General features: G+C 47.5%; 1 protein-coding gene across 5 annotated transcripts in view; it reads left to right on the forward strand.

The window, feature by feature from the left end:
* The window catches only part of DPY19L1 (dpy-19 like C-mannosyltransferase 1), a 414,496-nt gene that overhangs the window by 297,187 nt on the left and 98,653 nt on the right, over positions 1-18,656 (forward strand). For all 5 annotated transcript variants that reach the window (XM_029589768.1, XM_029589772.1, XM_029589771.1 and 2 more), the window contains one exon: positions 16,720-16,894. In XM_029589768.1, coding sequence (XP_029445628.1) covers positions 16,720-16,894 — 175 coding nt within the window. The remainder of the gene's footprint in view (positions 1-16,719; positions 16,895-18,656) is intronic.

The raw sequence follows: 18,656 nt of genomic DNA on the forward strand, positions 1-18,656 counted from the left end.
ATCTTCATTGATGTGTGTACTGTGCTGTTCGCATGTCTCACTGTGCAGTAAAACTGGCCCCAAAACCCTAGACCACCACCAAAACCTTACCTCGAGTTACTTGATGACCCTCCTATAGTGATATAAATAGTTTACTACTATGAGAGCCTTATAAAGAGTGTCTCTCTCGCTTTCCCCCTCGCCCAAAATATGAAAATCCCTGTCTGGGCACGTGATAACATTAATGCACGTTGCGATAAATTACCTGTGTGAAGCGCTAAAATAGCACATGGTGCAGTAACTCTAAAATGATCATTGCTACACCCCTTTTCCTTATCCAGGCGTTATTCATGTGAAATGTATTGCATTTTGATGAATCTAGGCCTTACTGTCCATATATTCATTGAGCCAAATAACTTCGGAGTTATTTCTCTATATCGGGGGAAATCGCCCCTAAGGATTGCAGGCGTTGGAGGGTTCCCCTTACCGCTGCGCGCTTTATGGGGCACTTGCATGGCGACACCAGGAACTTGTCGAATGGGGTCCGTGCAAAATCTAACGCGTAACCGTGATTTATCACGTCTAGGACCCACCTGTCCGACGTTATTTTGGCCCATTCCTCGGCAAAACAACTGCAGCCGAGCTCCCACGTTTGGGACGAACGACCGCAGCTGCTGCGAGGGATGGACCGGCCGCATCTCATTGGGAGGATTTTGGCCCCGCGCCCCCCGGGGCTCCCCCCTGACGGCCGAATCTTTTCCCTCGAAAGGACTGGGACAAAGAGGACGACCGTGAGGGCCCCGAACGGTAAGAAGAGCCAGCGGCCCTCTGCGGACGGGATCTCCTGCCGCCGCGGAAGCGGGAGCGGCCTGAGAAAGAAGACCGAGACCTAGACCGATCCTCCGGCAGCCGAAATGCCCGATTCTCACCGAGGGACAACATTAACTCATCCAACTCCTTGCCAAACAACAACTTTCCCTTTGAACGGCAGGGCCCCTAGATGGGCCTTGGATGATCCGTCCGCCGCCCAGTTGCGAAGCCAGAGGAGCCAACAAGCCGACACCGCCGAAACCATGGATCTAGCCGAGGTACGAAGGAGATCATGGAGAGCATCAGCCCTATAAGCAATCGCCGCCTCAAGCTGATCAGCTTGCCTGGCCTCCCCTTCCGAGAGACCTGCGTTAGCCTGCAGATTCTGCGCCCAGCGCAGGCTGGCCCGCATAGCGAAATTAGTACAGATGGCTGCACAGACCCCTAGAGCGGACACCTCAAAAATTTTCTTCAGCTGTACCTCCAGCTTCCTGTCCTGCATATCCTTGAGAGCTGTGGCTCCCGTAACAGGAATCGTCGACCTCTTCGTCACGGCGGACACCGCCGAATCCACCTTCGGTAGACGGAGCAGTTCCAGTGCCTCTTCAGGCAACGGGTAGAGCCTATCCATGGCCTTGCTCACCTTTAGGCCCAACTCCGGAGTGTCCCACTCCCAGAACAGGATGTCCGAAGCCGTGAAAATGAACGGAAACGCCACCGCGGGCCCCGTGAGACCCAGCAGCACTGGGTCCATATTAGCTCCTTGTCTGGGAACCACCGCAGGTGCTTCCACCCCCAGCTCCTGGAGTATAGCCGGGATAAGAGGGGACAGTTCCTCCCTACGGAACAAGCGGACCACCTTAGGGTCGTCCCCCTAGACGGCCGGGTTACCTTTTCCCGCCGCCGGCTGAGAAGGACCTTCATCCGGCGCACCATCAACCCCCCCCCAGGGGCTCCTCGGCTGGGTCATCCTCCCCTGGAGAAGAGGAGCTGGAGTCCGTGTCCTGCGGGGCATCCCGCAAGGGCCGGCTGCGTCGTACGGCGCCCCCATCAGGGCCCATGGACTTCCTCTTCCGGGCTCTGGCTGACTTGCCAGACCCCTTCGCTGCACCTGACTTCTTTGATTTACTTCGCCGCTTACATTTTAAAATTTTGCACAACAAAAGCGCGAAATCCGACGAGTAAGAAGACCCGGAACTGGACTCTTCTGAACTGGAGCGTGCGGGAGATCCAGCTCCTCCGGGGGCACCCCCCACGGGCCGCTGCTGCGGGGAAAGCGCGGGAGGCACACCGCCATCTCCAGCTGCCTCCCTCGTGGTTTCCCTGCCTGCAGCTAAAATGGCCGCCACTCCCGCGCTGAGCGGGAACGGGTCCCCCGGGCCTGCAGAGACAGAAGATTTGCGCGCCGGCGATCGCGGCGCCCGGGCCCCCGGACGGACCCTCGCCGCCCGAAACACACACAGAGCAAATTCCATCCCTAGACAGCCGCGCGCGGGCCGAGCCGCAGGCGCGGCAAACAGAGCCTCTCGGCAGGCCGCGAGCCGCGCGAGTGAGGAGAAAGAAAAATTAAATTAATTAAATTAATTAAATTAAAACGAAGCGGACGCGCGCCAAACAGCACCCCCCCCCCCCCCCCCCCCCCGAAGGAACGGAGAGCCGGCACTTAAACAAAAGGAGCCGCAGCAAAAATAAAACTCAAACCTTTTTTTTTTTTTTTTGAAACTGCTGCCGCTGTCCTCGGTCCTGAGGCTTCTGTTCCAGTGGGGGTGAGTGAACCGGGCTCCCCGGTGTCACCTCCAACGCTGCTACTACAAAAGGCGGGTCCTCAACCCTAGCAGCGGCCTCAACCAGGGGGGGATGGTCCCCTCAGAACCTTGCAACCCCCCTGGGAGGCAGGACCAGCGGGAAACCAAAAATAGAAAGAATCCTTAACTTCAAAAAAGTTCCTTGTTTTAAAAAACTAAACCAATTAACCCTGACCACTAAAAATCCCAGGGAACCAGGGCTGTGACCAAACCTGCACCATCTACTGGAGACAGAGTAAGACAGGTGTCCTGGACTGATCCTTGGTACTACAGGAACGAAAATTATCAGGTAAGAAACTAATTTTCCTTTATTTCTCTATATCCTTCTGAAAATGAACCCTTGCGTTTCTAGCATTATAGAATCTTTCATCCTCTTGTATAATTTTATTTTTACAATTTTCCTAGCATTGTTCTTTGCATTGTTTTCCTGGACTCTTTCTTTGTGGTTTAATAAAGGTATATTAGGATGTATATTTTTGTTCTGAATTTGTTAAGAGCTTGAATAATTATTTATCTTTGTATACTCTTTTGCTTGTATCATGTTTGTCTTAATTTTAGATATATTTAGAAATGCAAAATTTTTAAAAAGTATTCATGAAGTTAATCCACATCATTAATTTCTTCCAAAGAGGAGTTGCAACTTTACATGAGTTAATTTCTGTATATACTCGAGTGCTTGTACACAAATTTTCAAAACAAACTTGTTAATTTACAAAATGTGGGTAAAGTCTGTATCTAAAAAGGCACACAGAATTCAGCCCACTGTACAGTTATAAAAATACTCGCTTAGGGATAATATTTTGACTGACTGCATAAGTGCATTGTCGGGAAAATTGTTTAACTGCAGACTTTGCACAGATTTTCAAATTGAAATTGCGCGCATACTTTCACTTTTACAATAACCTCAGGAAAACTACCCACCCGTATTTACACCTAATACCTTATGTGGGTAGTTTTCTGAAGAAGACTTATACACGTTTATTCATGTTTTATATTCTTCTGCTTCCCAAAATGTTTTGGTCCAGGCCTGAGAATGCCTCTTGTCAATGTGAGTAAAAGCATGTTATGGAGGGCAGTGCATGCAAATTTTCTGTCATGCATATTCATTGAGGATATCTCAAAAACCCGACTGGCTGGTGGCCCTCCAGGACAGGTTTGGGGACCACTGCCCTACACCATACATTTACCTATATATAAGGAGGGCAGCTTTCAAAAGACCCATATTCCTGGGTTGAAGCACCATTTTACCCTTTGAAATGATGTTTAAAATTAACCTCTTGGGGAGCCAATAATCAGAAGTGTCTGTGTTGAGGCATATGTCACAGGTTCTTTCACTTGCACCAGTAATCAGAGCAAAACTTCATTGGTAGCTTTGCCTGGTTATTACCTAACAAAAAATTACCCAGAGAAAATTGCTCTTGCTTTCTCTGCAGGGTAATTTCTTACAATAAAATGCACAGAGTTTTTTTTGTAATCAAAACTACATGTGTTCCATTCTCCTCCCTGCCCCAGGAACAGCACCGCAGTATGTATATAAAAATACACATGTACTTGTATCCCCTACATGGTGGTCAGTAAACAGAGAAACATCCATAAAATAATGCACAACCTTACTCAAGTTGAGAATAAATATATAAAGAGAGAAGGAAAATAACCAAATAAATATGGTCGCTGTTTCACAAACACCTTAATAGACTATCTAAAAATGGGTTTTCTGCAAGCCGGTATACCATCTGATTAAAAAAGCCAATGTGATTCTTCTTCATCATTAACCCCGTTAAAATTTTTCAGTTTTGGTGTACTGTTGATGTGTACTGTTGATGTTAAACAATCCTTATTTCAATATCTCAAATATCCAGAAGTCACGCTTGATAACATTGCACTCTAAATCCCTACATATGTGAACTAAACTATCTCAATAAGACCAAAAAGTAAGTGATGAACCCAAAAATTGTTCAAGTCCCGACACCAGCTAGTGCTTCGTGCTCAGACTGCATTAGGGGAAATCTTAAAACACTTATCTGTCGGAAGCGATCAAACACGGGTATACACCTTAAAACTTCATGTTAACATGGCATCCTGGATATGTCTCTCCAAACGAATGAATATAAGGTAACAGTGGCATGAAGATGTTCTGATCATCAGTAATGACTCAAAAAAATGTGACTCAGTGGATTAGGCATGTGTCCTCTCCAGTACTGGTGTCACTGCACATAACCTTTCCTGCAACAAAGAGACAATTGTCACAATCCCACACAGCTCAAATGGTCATCAGCTATAAAATAACATGAACATATACTGAATGAACACCCTGTTGAACGATAAAAATCTCCAAAAATACAAGACAAGTCCAAGACAGCATTTAATCCATGACTGCTCTATTTGTATTAATCTGGTGGAAAAATCTCCACCACCACCCCCGATAATTATAGGTGGGAACATTAAGAATGCAAAAACTCAAATCCTCAAACACATGTTGAAACTCCAGACAATGAGTGACCAGTGGGGCATATACTCGTTATTTATTCAGGAAGCTCCAATGTTTGATCATTCTAGTGCCCACAATCTACGTTGTTTTAATGAGAATTTTATAGTTTTAACAGGGTGCCCTTTCAGTATATGTTCATGTTATTTTACAATTGATGTCCATTTGTGATGTGTGGGATTGTGATCAATTCTCTCTTTTTTGTAGGAAAGGTTATGCGCAGTGACACCAGTACTTGGAGATGTCAAATGCCCAATCAACTGAATCCACGTTTTTTGAGACATCATCGATGATCATAATGCCTTCATGCCACTGTCACCTTATATTCATTTGTTTGAAGAGACATATCCAGGATTCTATGTTCACATGAAGTTTTGAAGTGTACACCCGTATTTGATCACTTAAAACAGATAAGTGTTTTAAGATTTCCCCCGATGCAGTTTGACCTCAAAGCACCGGCTGATATCTGGACTTGAACTGTTTTTGGACTCAATACTTATCTTTTGGTCTTTCTGAGAGATAATTTAGTTCACATATGTGGGGAACATTTTACCATTGTGATTAGTGTTATCCAGAAAACAGTTGCTACTTTTGAACTGATTGACCCCTACAATGGGCAACAGAGTAATATACAGTGAATGGTTGTCCCAGTCTAAATTGTAATCCCCTGAAGCAGGCAGCGTTGTCTGCTGAAGCATGGGCTCATGTCAAGTGTTTTGATTTTGGAGTTTTCAGTACGGACATAGAAGAAATCCTTGTTTTTTTAAGATGAGTAACCATTTTCTAGATTTATGTTGATGTTTAAGAGTTGTGTAATAAATGATTTGAGTGTAGGTTTGGGTTTTTAATTACATTTATATTCATTATCAAAAATAAGCAACATAGTTAGTCATAACAAAAAAATGGTCTTTTGAACTGGCAGATGAATGAGATCAGAGGTGTCCATTGCAGATACTGCTTGGGGCCCATGGCATGGCAAGAAGCGGTGGATGTAAATTAGGTTTTCCTAGCGTGTAGCAGATGGACTCGAAACAAATGGGTATAGTGTGCTCGTGCTAGCAGTTGGAGACGGATCTGACGTCAGCACGGGGTACATATACCCCCGCAGGAAGTGCAGCAACTCAGTAATTTCCGTCTCCAAAGCAGTTTGGAGCTACCTCACGCTCGCTGAGCGTTTTTCCAAATTCTAACGACTAAACTCATAGAAGAGTCCTACCTGAAGACGAGCCCCGCACTCCTGCGGTGATACCATTCGGTCCCTCCCCCAGTTGAGTTTCCCGAGGTGATTTCCGTGGTCCCTCGGAGGTAAGAGCCTCGGTCCGGTGGCCGATTCGCGGCAGGGACCTAGCCCCCGAGTGAGAAGGGTTCGGGCTTGGCACAGAGGCAGCCTCGGTCCCGGTGCGGACTTGGCCCCCGAGCGAGACGAGTTCGGGCGCGGCCTAGAGGGGCAGCAGGTGCACTTCCTCGGGCGCGGCGGTGACGGTAATCACCCTCTCCCCCCGCAGCCGGAGACCGGCCGGGTCGCAGCCGGGAAGCGCCGAAGACAAGGTAAGGCATACATCTTTACTTGTGGGTCTCCGAGGAAGCGAGGATTAGCGGGGTCTGCCTACGTGGCAGCCCGCCAAGGAGGTCGCCATTTTTCCTGCCTGCTCGCCGTCACCATTTCCCTGGTTCATCGCCTCACTCTAGCGCTCAGGCCAGACTGAGCGCACAAGCGACGGGCGCATATGTTGGGCGCCCGAAAATAATTGGGCGCATATTTGATAATAGGCGCACGTTGATGGGCGCACGTTGCTATGCGCACGTTGCTAGGCGCACGTTGCTAGGCGCACGTTGCTAGGCACACATTGATAAGCGCACGTTCATAGGCGCACGTTGATTGGCGCACGTAGATAGGCGCACGGGGATCCGCGCATATTACAAGGCGCATACTCCAGCTGGGAGCGCACCGCATAGAGATAACAGACGAGATGGAGCGTAGGAGAGCCCATGCGTCCGCAGAGCCAGCACCTCCAGAAACAGGCATAAGAGCTCTAGGCCGCTGCTCAGCATGCCACCTCAGAGCCACACAGAGCGAGGAAGCAGACTCCCTATTTGCCCAATGTGAGGAGGCCCTGGGAGTTCCAGGCCAGGGCCGGTCCCAGCCCAGCGTACTTGCCAGTTCCTCAGGGAACACCCCGGACCTAGCAGGCAGCGGTGAGCAGCCAGGGAACCCGAGAGACCTGGTGCCCCTAAGGCTAGAACCTGCTTCGCTCTCCTGGGTGGAATTATTCAAAGGGATTCATGCCTTTGTCAACATGCAGTCTGATCCCCCGAACAGACCCATATGTACCGGAGAACCCCGCCCCTGGACCCTCAAGACCTAGGCACGGCCACTCGCCACCCGGAAGCCCCACTTATGGGGATTCAGATTGTTCTGAGGAAGAGGGCGAGCCCCCCGAGGAGGGAGAGCTTCCCTCGGGGATAGAACCGTATCGAACCATGAGACGCTTCTTTCTTAAAGAGGATCTCCCAGACCTGGTCTCTCAATGCCTGTCGGAGCTGGCTATCCCGGGCCAAGGCACCCCAGGGGAACCTAGAATGAACCCTCTGCTAGAGGGCCTGCGCCAAACGGCTCACCATGTTCCCCTCCTACAAGCAGCACAACAGCTAATCGATCTGGAATGGAATGCGCCGGAGGCCTCATTCAAAGGGGGCCGGACCTTATCTGGCATGTACCCCCTGGACCCGGCAACCAAGGAGCTGCTGGCGTGCCCTAGGGTAGACGCCATAGTTTGCGCAATTGTGAAGCACACCACCATTCCGGTGGAGGGGGGGGGAGGCCCTCAAGGATGCACATGACCAGCGCATGGACGCCATTCTGAAACAAGCCTTTGAGGTGGCAGCCATGTCCCTACGAATTGCGACCTGCTGCACCGTGGTGACGCATTCCTGTTTATCTCAAGCTAGGAACAACACCCCGGGAGAAGAAATGGAATCAGCTCTCTCGTTCCTCACTGACGCAGCCTCCGACCTAGTCCGTACGGCAGTCAAGGGAGTGTCATCCTCAGAGACAGCTCTGGCTATGAAATTGGTCGGCCAACTCCTCCTCCAAGACACGCCTCACAAGAATGCCCTTTAAGGGATCCCTCCTGTTCGGCAGCGACCCCATCTACCAGAAGACAGGTCAAGGAGGAGCCAGCGCCATTTTTCTAGGCCATCCAGAGGTAGAAGCTCTCAGCGCTTCCACCCTTACAGGGCTCGCTACCAAGCACCTCGTTCTCAGACCAGGAACCAGTCCTTTCGGACCAAGCACAACAAGAGGAGAACCGGCTCGGATTCGGGTCCCGGCCGCACCCCACAATGAGAATCAGCCGACCCATCTGGGGGAAGAAGCCATAGGGGGCAGGCTAACCCTATTCTACCGCAGGTGGGTCGAGATTACCTCAGACCACTGGGTCCTCACCATCATCTGAGAAGGGTATTACCTGGACTTTCTTCGGCTCCCTCCGGACAAGTTTGTGGAATCTCCATGTCCACCCCTCAAGAGGGCGGCACTGGAAGCTACCTTGCGGAGGCTCCTGTCCCTAAACGCCATAATCCCAGTGCCTGCATGGGAGATAAATTCTGGGCATTATTCCATTTATTTCATAGTACTCAAGAAAGAGGGCACTTTCAGGCCCGTCCTGGACCTCAAGTCAGTCAACCGACACCTACTGTCCCCAGCTTTCGCCTGGAAACTCTGCGGTCAGTCAAAAGTGCAATACAGCCATGGGAGTTTCTCACATCCATGGACCTGTCAGAAGCCTACTTGCATATCCCAATCCATCGGGATCACCAGCGCTGCTTACGCTTCAAAGTCCTGAGCCAACATTTCCAGTTCCGAGCTTTACCCTTCGGGTTAGCCACCTCGCCGCGGACCTTTACCAAGGTCATAGTATTAGTGGCGGCGTCACTCAGGAAGGAAGGAATTCTCATCCATCCGTACCTGGATGATTGGCTGATCAGGGCAAAATCACTGGAGGAGAGCCACCAGGCAACCAACAGAGTGAAAGAAGCTATTTTAGCCAAAAGATCTTCATTCAAAAATTGCAAGAAGGATCCAACAGAAGAAAATAGGATAAAGCATAAATATTGGCAAGTTAAATGTAGGACATTGATAAGACAGGCTAAGAGAGAATTTGAAAACAAGTTGGCTGTAGAGGCAAAAACTCACAGTAAAAACTTTTTAAAATATATCCGAAGCAGAAAGCCTGTGAGGGAGTCAGTTGGACCGTTAGATGATCGAGGGGTTAAAGGGGCACTTAGAGAAGATAAGGCCATCGGGGAAATATTAAATGATTTCGTTGCTTCGGTGTTTACTGAAGAGGATGTTGGGGAGGTACCCGTAATGGAGAAGGTTTTCATGGGTAATGATTCAGATGGACTGAATCAAATCACGGTGAACCTAGAAGATGTGGTAGGCCTGATTGACAAACTGAAGAGTAGTAAATCACCCAGACCGGATGGTATACACCCCAGAGTTCTGAAAGAACTAAAAAATATTTCAGACCTATTAGTAAAAATTTGTAACTTATCATTAAAATCATCCATTGTACCTGAAGACTGGAGGATAGCAAATGTAACCCCAATATTTAAAAAGGGCTCCAGGGGTGATCCGGGAAACTACAGACCGGTTAGCCTGACTTCAGTGCCAGGAAAAATAGTGGAAAGTGTTCTAAACATCAAAATCACAGAACATATAGAAAGACATGGTTTAATGGAACAAAGTCAGCATAGCTTTACCCAGGGCAAGTCTTGCCTCACAAATCTGCTTCACTTTTTTGAAGGAGTTAATAAACATGTGGATAAAGCTGAACTTGTAGATGTAGTATACTTGGATTTTCAGAAGGCGTTTGACAAAGTTCCTCATGAGAGGCTTCTAGGAAAAGTAAAAAGTCATGGGATAGGTGACGATGTCCTTTCGTGGATTGCAAACTGGCTAAAAGACAGGAAACAGAGAGTAGGATTAAATGGACAATTTTCTCAGTGGAAGGGAGTGGACACTGAAGTGCCTCAGGGATCTGTATTGGGACCCTTACTTTTCAATATATTTATAAATGATCTGGAAAGAAATACGACGAGTGAGATAATCAAATCTGCAAATGACACAAAATTGTTCAGAGTAGTTAATTCATAAGCAGATTGTGATAAATTGCAGGAAGACCTTGTGAGACTAGAAAATTGGGCATCCAAATGGCAGATGAAATTTAATGTGGATAAGTGCAAGGTGATGCATATAGGGAAAAATAACCCATGCTATAATTAATTATACAATGTTGGGTTCCATATTAGGTGCTACAACCCAAGAAAGAGAACTAGGCATCATAGTGGATAACACATTGAAATCATCAGTTCAGTGTGCTGCGGCAGTCAAAAAAGCAAACAGAATGTTGGGAATTATTAGAAAGGGAATGGTGAATAAAACGGAAAATGTCATAATGCCTCTGTATCGCTCCATGGTGAGACCGCACCTTGAATACTGTGTACAATTCTGGTCGCCGCATCTCAAAAAAGATATAATTGCGATGGAGAAGGTACAGAGAAGGGCTACCAAAATGATAAGAAACATAGAAATGACGGCAGAAGAAGACCAAACGGCCCATCCAGTCTGCCCAGCAAGCCTCACACATTTTTTCTCTCATACTTATCTGTTTCTCTTAGCTCTTGGTTCTATTTCCCTTCCACCCCCACCATTAATATAGCGAGCAGTGATGGAGCTGCATCCAAGTGAAATGTCTAGCTTGATTAGTTAGGGGTAGTAGGGGTAGTAACAGCCGCAATAAGCAAGCTACACCCATGCTTCTTTGTTTTACCCAGACTATGTTATACAGCCCTTATTGGTTGTTTTTCTTTTCCCCTGCCGTTGAAGCAGAGGGCTATGCTGGAAATGCGTGATGTATCAGTCTTTCTCCCATGCCGTTGAAGCAGAGAGCCATGCTGGATATGCATCGAAAGTGAAGTATCAGGCACATTTGGTTTGGGGTAGTAACCGCCGTAACAAGCCAACTACTCCCCGCTTTGTGAGTGTGAACCCTTTTTTCTTCTCCCCTGCCGTTGAAGCAGAGAGCTCTGCTGGATGTGTGAAGTATCAGTTTTTCTTCAGCCCTGCCGTTGAAGCAGAGAACTATGCTGGATATGCATTGAAAGTGAAGTATCAGGCTTATTTGGTTTGGGGAATGGAACAGCTCCCCTATGAGGAAAGACTAAAGAGGTTAGGACTTTTCAGCTTGGAGAAGAGACGACTGAGGGGGGATATGATAGAGGTGTTTAAAATCATGAGAGGTCTAGAACAGGTAGATGTGAATCGGTTTTTTACTCTTTCAAATAGTAGAAAGACTAGGGGGCACTCCATGAAGTTAGCATGGGGCACATTTAAAACTAATCGGAGAAAGTTCTTTTTTACTCAACGCACAATTAAACTCTGGAATTTGTTGCCAGAGGATGTGGTTAGTGCAGTTAGTATAGCTGTGTTTAAAAAAGGATTGGATAAGTTCTTGGAGGAGAAGTCCATTACCTGCTATTAAGTTCACTTAAAGAATAGCCACTGCCAATACCAATGGTAACATGGAATAGACTTAGTTTTTGGGTACTTGCCAGGTTCTTATGGCCTGGATTGGCCACTGTTGGAAACAGGATGCTGGGCTTGATCGACCCTTGGTCTGACCCAATATGGCATTTTCTTATGTTCTTATGTTCTTAGAGTTATATCTCTTCTGGAAAGCCTAGGATGGGTAGTCAACACAAACAAGAGTTCCCTACAGCCTTCACAGTCGCTGGAATACCTAGGAGTCTGAATCGACACCCAGGAAGACAAGGTCAGCCTGATCTCCAAGAGAAGATCAAAACTCCGGAATCGTCTACAGGCCCTGCTGAGCGCCACCCGGCCCACAGCTTGGGATTACCTACAGGTCCTCGGCCTCATGGCATCCACTCTGGAGGTGGTGCCATGGGCGCGTTCTCATATGAGACCATTACAACGCGCCCTCCTATCTCGGTGGAGTCCACGATCACAGAACTACACCATACACCTACCTCTACTGACTGATTAAAGTGGAACAACAATACTATCTTCGGTAGAAAGAAAGGAACCATCTTCAAGGAGACCCCCAAATCCGAAATCCTCAAAAAGGCTTTCTACAGGATAAGGCCTGAAGCTCAGAGATCCTCCATGCAGAACAAATGGCCACCAAAAAATACCACTTTCAAAGTGAGATCTTTCATAGTAGCCCTTTTAAGAAGTTCAAATGGCACTGCATACAAGCTCTTAAGGGCTAGATTAAGGTTCCAGGAGAGGCACAGTTTTTGGACTGGAGGATGCAAATGTTTCGCCCCCTGGAGAAAATGCACCACATCACTCCCTGCACCTTGCCCCAAAGGCGCAACCCAAAGCCTCCGGACTCTGAGGGAGCTAAAGGACAAACCCTTCACCAATCCTCTTTACAGGAAAATAAGAATATGTGCCATGGAAGCATGCATAGGGACAACCCCCTGCTCTGTGCACCAATCTTCAAACACTCACCTTACCCTCACATATGCCAAGGAAGTGGAAGTCTTTCTAGCCTGCAAAACAGTAGCAATGACGTCCTCATCATATCCTTTCTCCCTCAAACGCTTCCTCTCTAAAGCCAAGCCGCCATACACAAGCGAGCCACCTGTTCTAAAACTATGGGGACTTGACGTAGAATCCTCGGCAGGTGGGATAACCGCAATGGACCATCCACCACTAGGTTGACTAGATATGTGAACCAAGGCCACCTTGGCCACTCTGGCACAACCAAAATCATCTCTCCCAGATGGATCTCTGTCTGCCTCAAGATCTTGCCCACCAGAGGCCACAGTGGAAACAAATACAGGAGAACGTTGCTTGGCAAAGGCAGAAATAAGGCATCAATGCCTTCTGCTCCTCGCTCTCTTCTTCAACTCAAGAACCGAGGGGCTTTGGCATTCTGGTAAGTTGCCATGAGATTCATGTGCGGCTTGCCCCATTGGAGACTGATGAGATGCATCACCTCTTCTGACAGCTCCTATTCTCTGGGATCCAACTGTTGTCGGCTGAGAAAGTCTACTTGCACATTGTCCATGCCCACTATGTGAGAGGCCGCTAGCAGCATCAGATGCTGCTCCACCCAGCTGATTAACTCCTGGGCTTCCTGAGCCACCATCCAACTCCTTGAGCCACCTTGTCGGTTCATGTAAGACACTGTTGTCACATTGTCCAACAAGATTCTCACTGGCTTTCCCCTCAACAGAGGCAGAAATGCATGCAATGCCAAATGCACCGCCCTTGTTCCTAAGCGGTTTATGGACCTCAACATTTCCTCTGCTGACCACTGACTGAACAGACTGGGTCTGACACACCACACAGAGAGACTGGCATTGGTGCTAACACTCATCCAGTCTGGTACCTCCAAATCCACTCCTCATATCAACTTGTCCCAAACAAGCCACCACGATAGACTGGACCTGGCTAACTCCTTAAGGGGAAGTGGTAGCTGAAACTGCTCTGACAACAGATCCCAGCGGGAAAGCAACGCAGACTGTAGAGGCCACATATGAGCAAACACCCATGGAGCCAACTCCAGGGTGGAAGCCATAGAACCGAGAACCTGCAAGTAATCCCAGACCTTGGGCACCTGCTTCTCCAATAATCTGTGAACTTGTGTCTGCAATTTGAAAATATGCTGCTCGGTGAGAAAAACATTCCCCACCTTGGTATTGAAATGCACCCTCAGAAATTCCAAAACCTGAGAAGAGGAAAGCTAACTCTTTGACAGATTGACTATCCACCTCGAGATCTCAGGCACTGGAGCACTAAGTCCACTGCCTACCGGCAGAGGAGCTCTGACTTCGCCTGAATTAGCCAGTCATCCAGATATGGGTGAACCAAGATGCCTTCCCTCCTGAGGGCCGCCGCCACCACAACCATCACCTTGGTGAAGATCCTGGGATCTGTTGCCAGACCGAACGGAAGGATGCAAAACTGAAAATGCTGTCCTAGGACAATGAACTGGAGATAACTTTGATGGTTGGGCCTAATTCTTATGTGTAAATTTGCTTCGGTCTAATCCAGGGAAGGTAGGAACTCCCCCTTGCACACCGCTGCAATTACCAATCATAGGGTTTCCATTCGAAACCAATGAACTTTGAGAGCCATGTTCAAATTTTTCAGATCCAAAATTGGTCAAAACATTCCCTCCTTTTTGGGAATGATGAAATAAATGGAATAGCAGCCCTTTCCCTGTTCCCACAGGGGTACAGGAAGAATGGCTCCAAGCTTCCAAAAGTGATTGACGGTTTGCTGTATCACAAGCCTTTTTTTCCCCTCGTAAGAGCAGGAGGAGACCATAAATCAAATCTCTTAGCGGACGAGCAAATTCTAAAGAGTAAGCATGTCTTATCATGCTTAAAACCCACTGGTCCGACATGATCTTAGCCCACTCCTCATAAAACAGAGTCAACTGACCACCTAGGACCAGAACTGAGGAGCGGACTGGCCTCGTTTCAATGGGTGGATTTGGCTCCACCACCGATCTAGTTAGAGCCATCTCTATTTGGCCTTCGCCTGCAAAATGACTGGTTCCAGGATGATTGCCTTCCTGAGGATTGCCTCTAGACACCACCTAAAGACCTGTTAGCCTGAAAATATTTATTCCCTCAGAAACAAAACAGGTAGGGAAGGACTCTTTCCCTTTCTGTTTATCTTCAGGCAATGTATGGCCTTTATTCTCTCTGGGAAGTTTGATCATCTCCTCCAAGTCTTGACCAAAAAGCAGCTTTCCTTTAAAAGGTAATACCCCCAGCTGAGACTTAGTTGAAACATCTGCTGACCTGTTCCTCAACCAGAGAAGTCTCCTGACCAAAACTATCGACGACATTATCCTAGAAGAAGTCCTAATGAGGTCATATGCATCGGCTCCATAGGCCACGACAGACATGGCCTTGTCTGCCTGAAACCGCCGCACCCAGGGAGACCTGCCCTTAGCATGAAACTACTGCACACCGCAGCACATATGCCTAAGGCAGAGACCTCCAAAAATCTTCTTGAGGTGGACTTCCAGTTTTCTATGCTGGAGATCCTTTAGCGCTGCAGCACTGGCCACCAGAATGGTCATTTTCTTAGTGACAGCCGAAACCGAGGCATCCATTTTCGGCACCTTCAGAAGCGCCAAGCTTTCCTCAGGCAGGAGATATAATTTGTCCTTTGCTCTGCGAACCTTCAACCCAGTCTTAGGAGTATTCCACTCCCTGAATACCAACTTCTTGACCGACTTATGGAAAGGAAAAGCTTTCCCTGGACCCCATAGGCCATCTATGACTGGGTCTACATCTTCCTGATTCGACTCCTCCAGTGGGACCTTTATCCCCAATTCTTCCAGAACATGGGGTATCAGAGGATTTAACTCCTCTTTATGGAACAACTAACCACCTTCAGATCATCCCCCTCCACGGACAGGGAGGGGTGTTACCCAGCGACTCCTCCAGATCCTGGTCCCCCATAGCTGGATCCTGTGCCCGCGGGTTCTCATCCTCGGAAAGCTCCACAATATCCGGTTCAGTGCATGCCGGTGCAAGCTTTCCCGGGACTTGTCGGACTCTCATGGTCCCCACAGCCCGAGAAGGCCTAGCCCTCTTAACCGGCTGCAGATGCCCTGATGGTCATTGCTCAGCTCCACAACACCTTGCAGCTTTCCTGGCCATGTATGCCCTGTGTAACAGCAGGACAAAATCAGTGGGAAACTTGGAGGAATTATCAGAAGCTTCCCCCAGGAGCTCCTCCTCATCCTCAGATTGGATCCCCTTAGCCTGCTGGCCTCTCCTGGAGGTCCCATCGGCTGGAAAAAGAGGAGGAGGGAAATCCCCCTCCCCTTTCACAGCGCATGAAGCAACTGCGAATGAGGACAAGATGGCTGCCATTCCCATGCTTACCGGGAAGGGGTCATCCACCACCTGCAGCACACAAGTGAGCCTACCAGACTCGTGCCTCCGGCCCAATGCTGCCACGAGAGCTCCTAAAGTGCCTTCTTACCCGGAGAGGCACTGGGAGCATCGGTCATTGTGGGAGAGATGCACGCGCATCCCCACAGATTGTGCAGCTCAAGCCACGCTGTATTACACCGCTTCTTTTATTATTATTTTTGTAATTGCATCTGAGACTGCAGATTTTCCTCTTCCACCATCTGCTGGAGACAGAGAAATTCTGAGGGACTACAGGTGGCACCTCGGGTTATGTGGCAGTGTCAGTGAAACTTTCTGTGTCTCCATTTGCTAGAAAGGAAGCAAAACCCAGGAGTCTGGACTGATCTGGTTATGTACAGGGAATAAGAAATACAAGAATTCTTCAATTCCAATAGTCCACAATAGGGGATCTAATATCACAACTTCAAAGAACCCCTCCCCGCACCCTAATAAATGCTTCTTTTGGTATTTGACATTGAATTTAATATTTTCATACCTTGATTTTTATTTCTATACTTGGTCTGAAGGGATATCTGCTTGTGTATATTTGTTTTTTATTGGGTTTAAAAGTACACATGTAGCTTTGCAGTTAAGCCTCCTACTGAAAATGTACCCTTGGTGAGTATTTGTTAAACTCATTTTTAAATGGTTGCTATCTTTCAGCTATTTGGATGGCTCTTCAATAAATTCCATCCCCAAACAATCATTTTCACCATATTAGCACTGATGATGATACAGGGTTCTTCAAATCTGCAGACACAGTGGAATGTCATGGGACAGTTTAGCAACTTGCCACAGGAAGAACTACTAGGATGGATTAAAGTCAATACCAGACCCAGTAAGTAGTTGTACCACTCCTTATCGCAGTGATGATGTCACTTAAAAGTTATCTGCTAGCAGGGTGCATAAACACACACATCTGGACTGTTCTAGCAGGATTCAAGGAAAGAAATTAACATGTAAGATTACATTGCTCCATGATTCTCATTGCCCTGTTCTAGTCAAGTAGGCCAAAATTTGCTATCCAAGGATGTGGGACACAGCTAGGGATAGACAGATGTTCAATTTAAAAAAAAAAAAAACTGCTATAGAATTTAGTGTTGCTGTGCTACCAGAGAAGAAGACCAGAAGGCCACTGTTGGAGGAGCAATACTGCTCGAGAAACCACCCTTCTCATAGCTCTCCTCTGTGATAGTCCTTGGCTTACAAATTAAGCTGGGGAGAGCTGACCCTGTTTAAGTCTGTACCTACTGACATCTGCTCCAACCCCAGGGGACTTAAAGAAAATGCTTTTCACTCAGATGTCACCTTCAAAGGGGTCATCCAAAAGGTTTAGACCCTTTGGAGGAGACAAGGAATGATGAAAAGTGCTTTTTTGGGGGAGAGGAGGAGGAGGGCAGTTAGATTGATGGTTATTGGGGTAAAGCATGAGTTTATTTTGTTTAATTAGTGGTGAGTTTAATGGCTCCCCTGTCCTTTTGTGAAAGAGAGGGATAGAGATCATCTTGAGCATTTCTCGGGTTTAGTCCTTTGGAAGGTAGGAAATGTATAGTTGGGTATAAGTTTGTATTATTATGTATAATGCATTAATTTTTGTAAGAATTTTTTTAAATTATGTAATGCTTTATGTATTTTATGATGTTTGAAGGAGTATTACTTTTTAGATATGCAAATGCTGCTTTTCACACTGCTAGTGAAAGAGGGAGATGTGATTGGTAGTATGAAGGATTTTTGTATTTATTATGTAATTTTGATTTATTCTAACATATTTTATTTCTTTCTTAGCGTCCAGACAGATGAATCTAGAACCAGTGGGTTATGCACCTCTACCAACAGATGGAGGCGGAGCAAATTGATGTCATGGTATATATATACTCCTGCAGTGACTCAGCCTGGCAGTATTTTCCATCTCCAGCAGATGGTAGACATGCATTTCCCTACTGAGGATTGCTTCAACTTTAGAGGAGAATTAATTGGAGATTTGGATTGCCCCGCTCTCCTGCGGTGATACCTGATGGTCCCTCCCCAGCTGAGAATTCCTGAGGTGATTTTCGTGATCCCTCAGATGAGTACCTTGGTCCGGTAGCTAGTTATAGGTAGGGGTGGAAAGGCAGAAAGTACAGGAAGCTGAGCACGGTGGTGACAGTATATGCTCTCTCCCCCCACAGCCAGAGACTGTCTCTGTAGTCTGCTGGGAAGGCTGAGCTCAGGTACGTTTTGAAAAACAAAAAAAAAAATGAAACAATCAGAGACAGAGTGTAGGGGATTAGTTTAGGTCTTCCTTCAGTCTCCTTGCTTGGTGCGCCGATCTGACATGTGATCCCGCTCCTGTGAGGGTGAGGGGAACTTGGCAGCCTGGCGGGTTGAGGGGCCCGATTGGGCTAGGCCCCACTGTAAGGCTTCTTTTCTGTGCGCCGCATGGTAGGCTGCGGTGGCGTTTCACGTGCTTTTTTCTGCGTGGTCGGTTGCCCTCTATAGGATGGTCGGTGTGCACAAGAGTGTCCTGTTGTGCATCCGAATTGTGTACTGCATTGTGTACTTGTGTACCGCACACTCTTATGCATATCGATTGTGCACCAAGGTTTGGAGCGGTGTCAGTG

The sequence above is a fragment of the Rhinatrema bivittatum genome, chromosome 2 (assembly GCF_901001135.1).
Source record: "Rhinatrema bivittatum chromosome 2, aRhiBiv1.1, whole genome shotgun sequence".
In the NCBI taxonomy this organism is placed as follows: Eukaryota; Metazoa; Chordata; class Amphibia; order Gymnophiona; family Rhinatrematidae; genus Rhinatrema; species Rhinatrema bivittatum.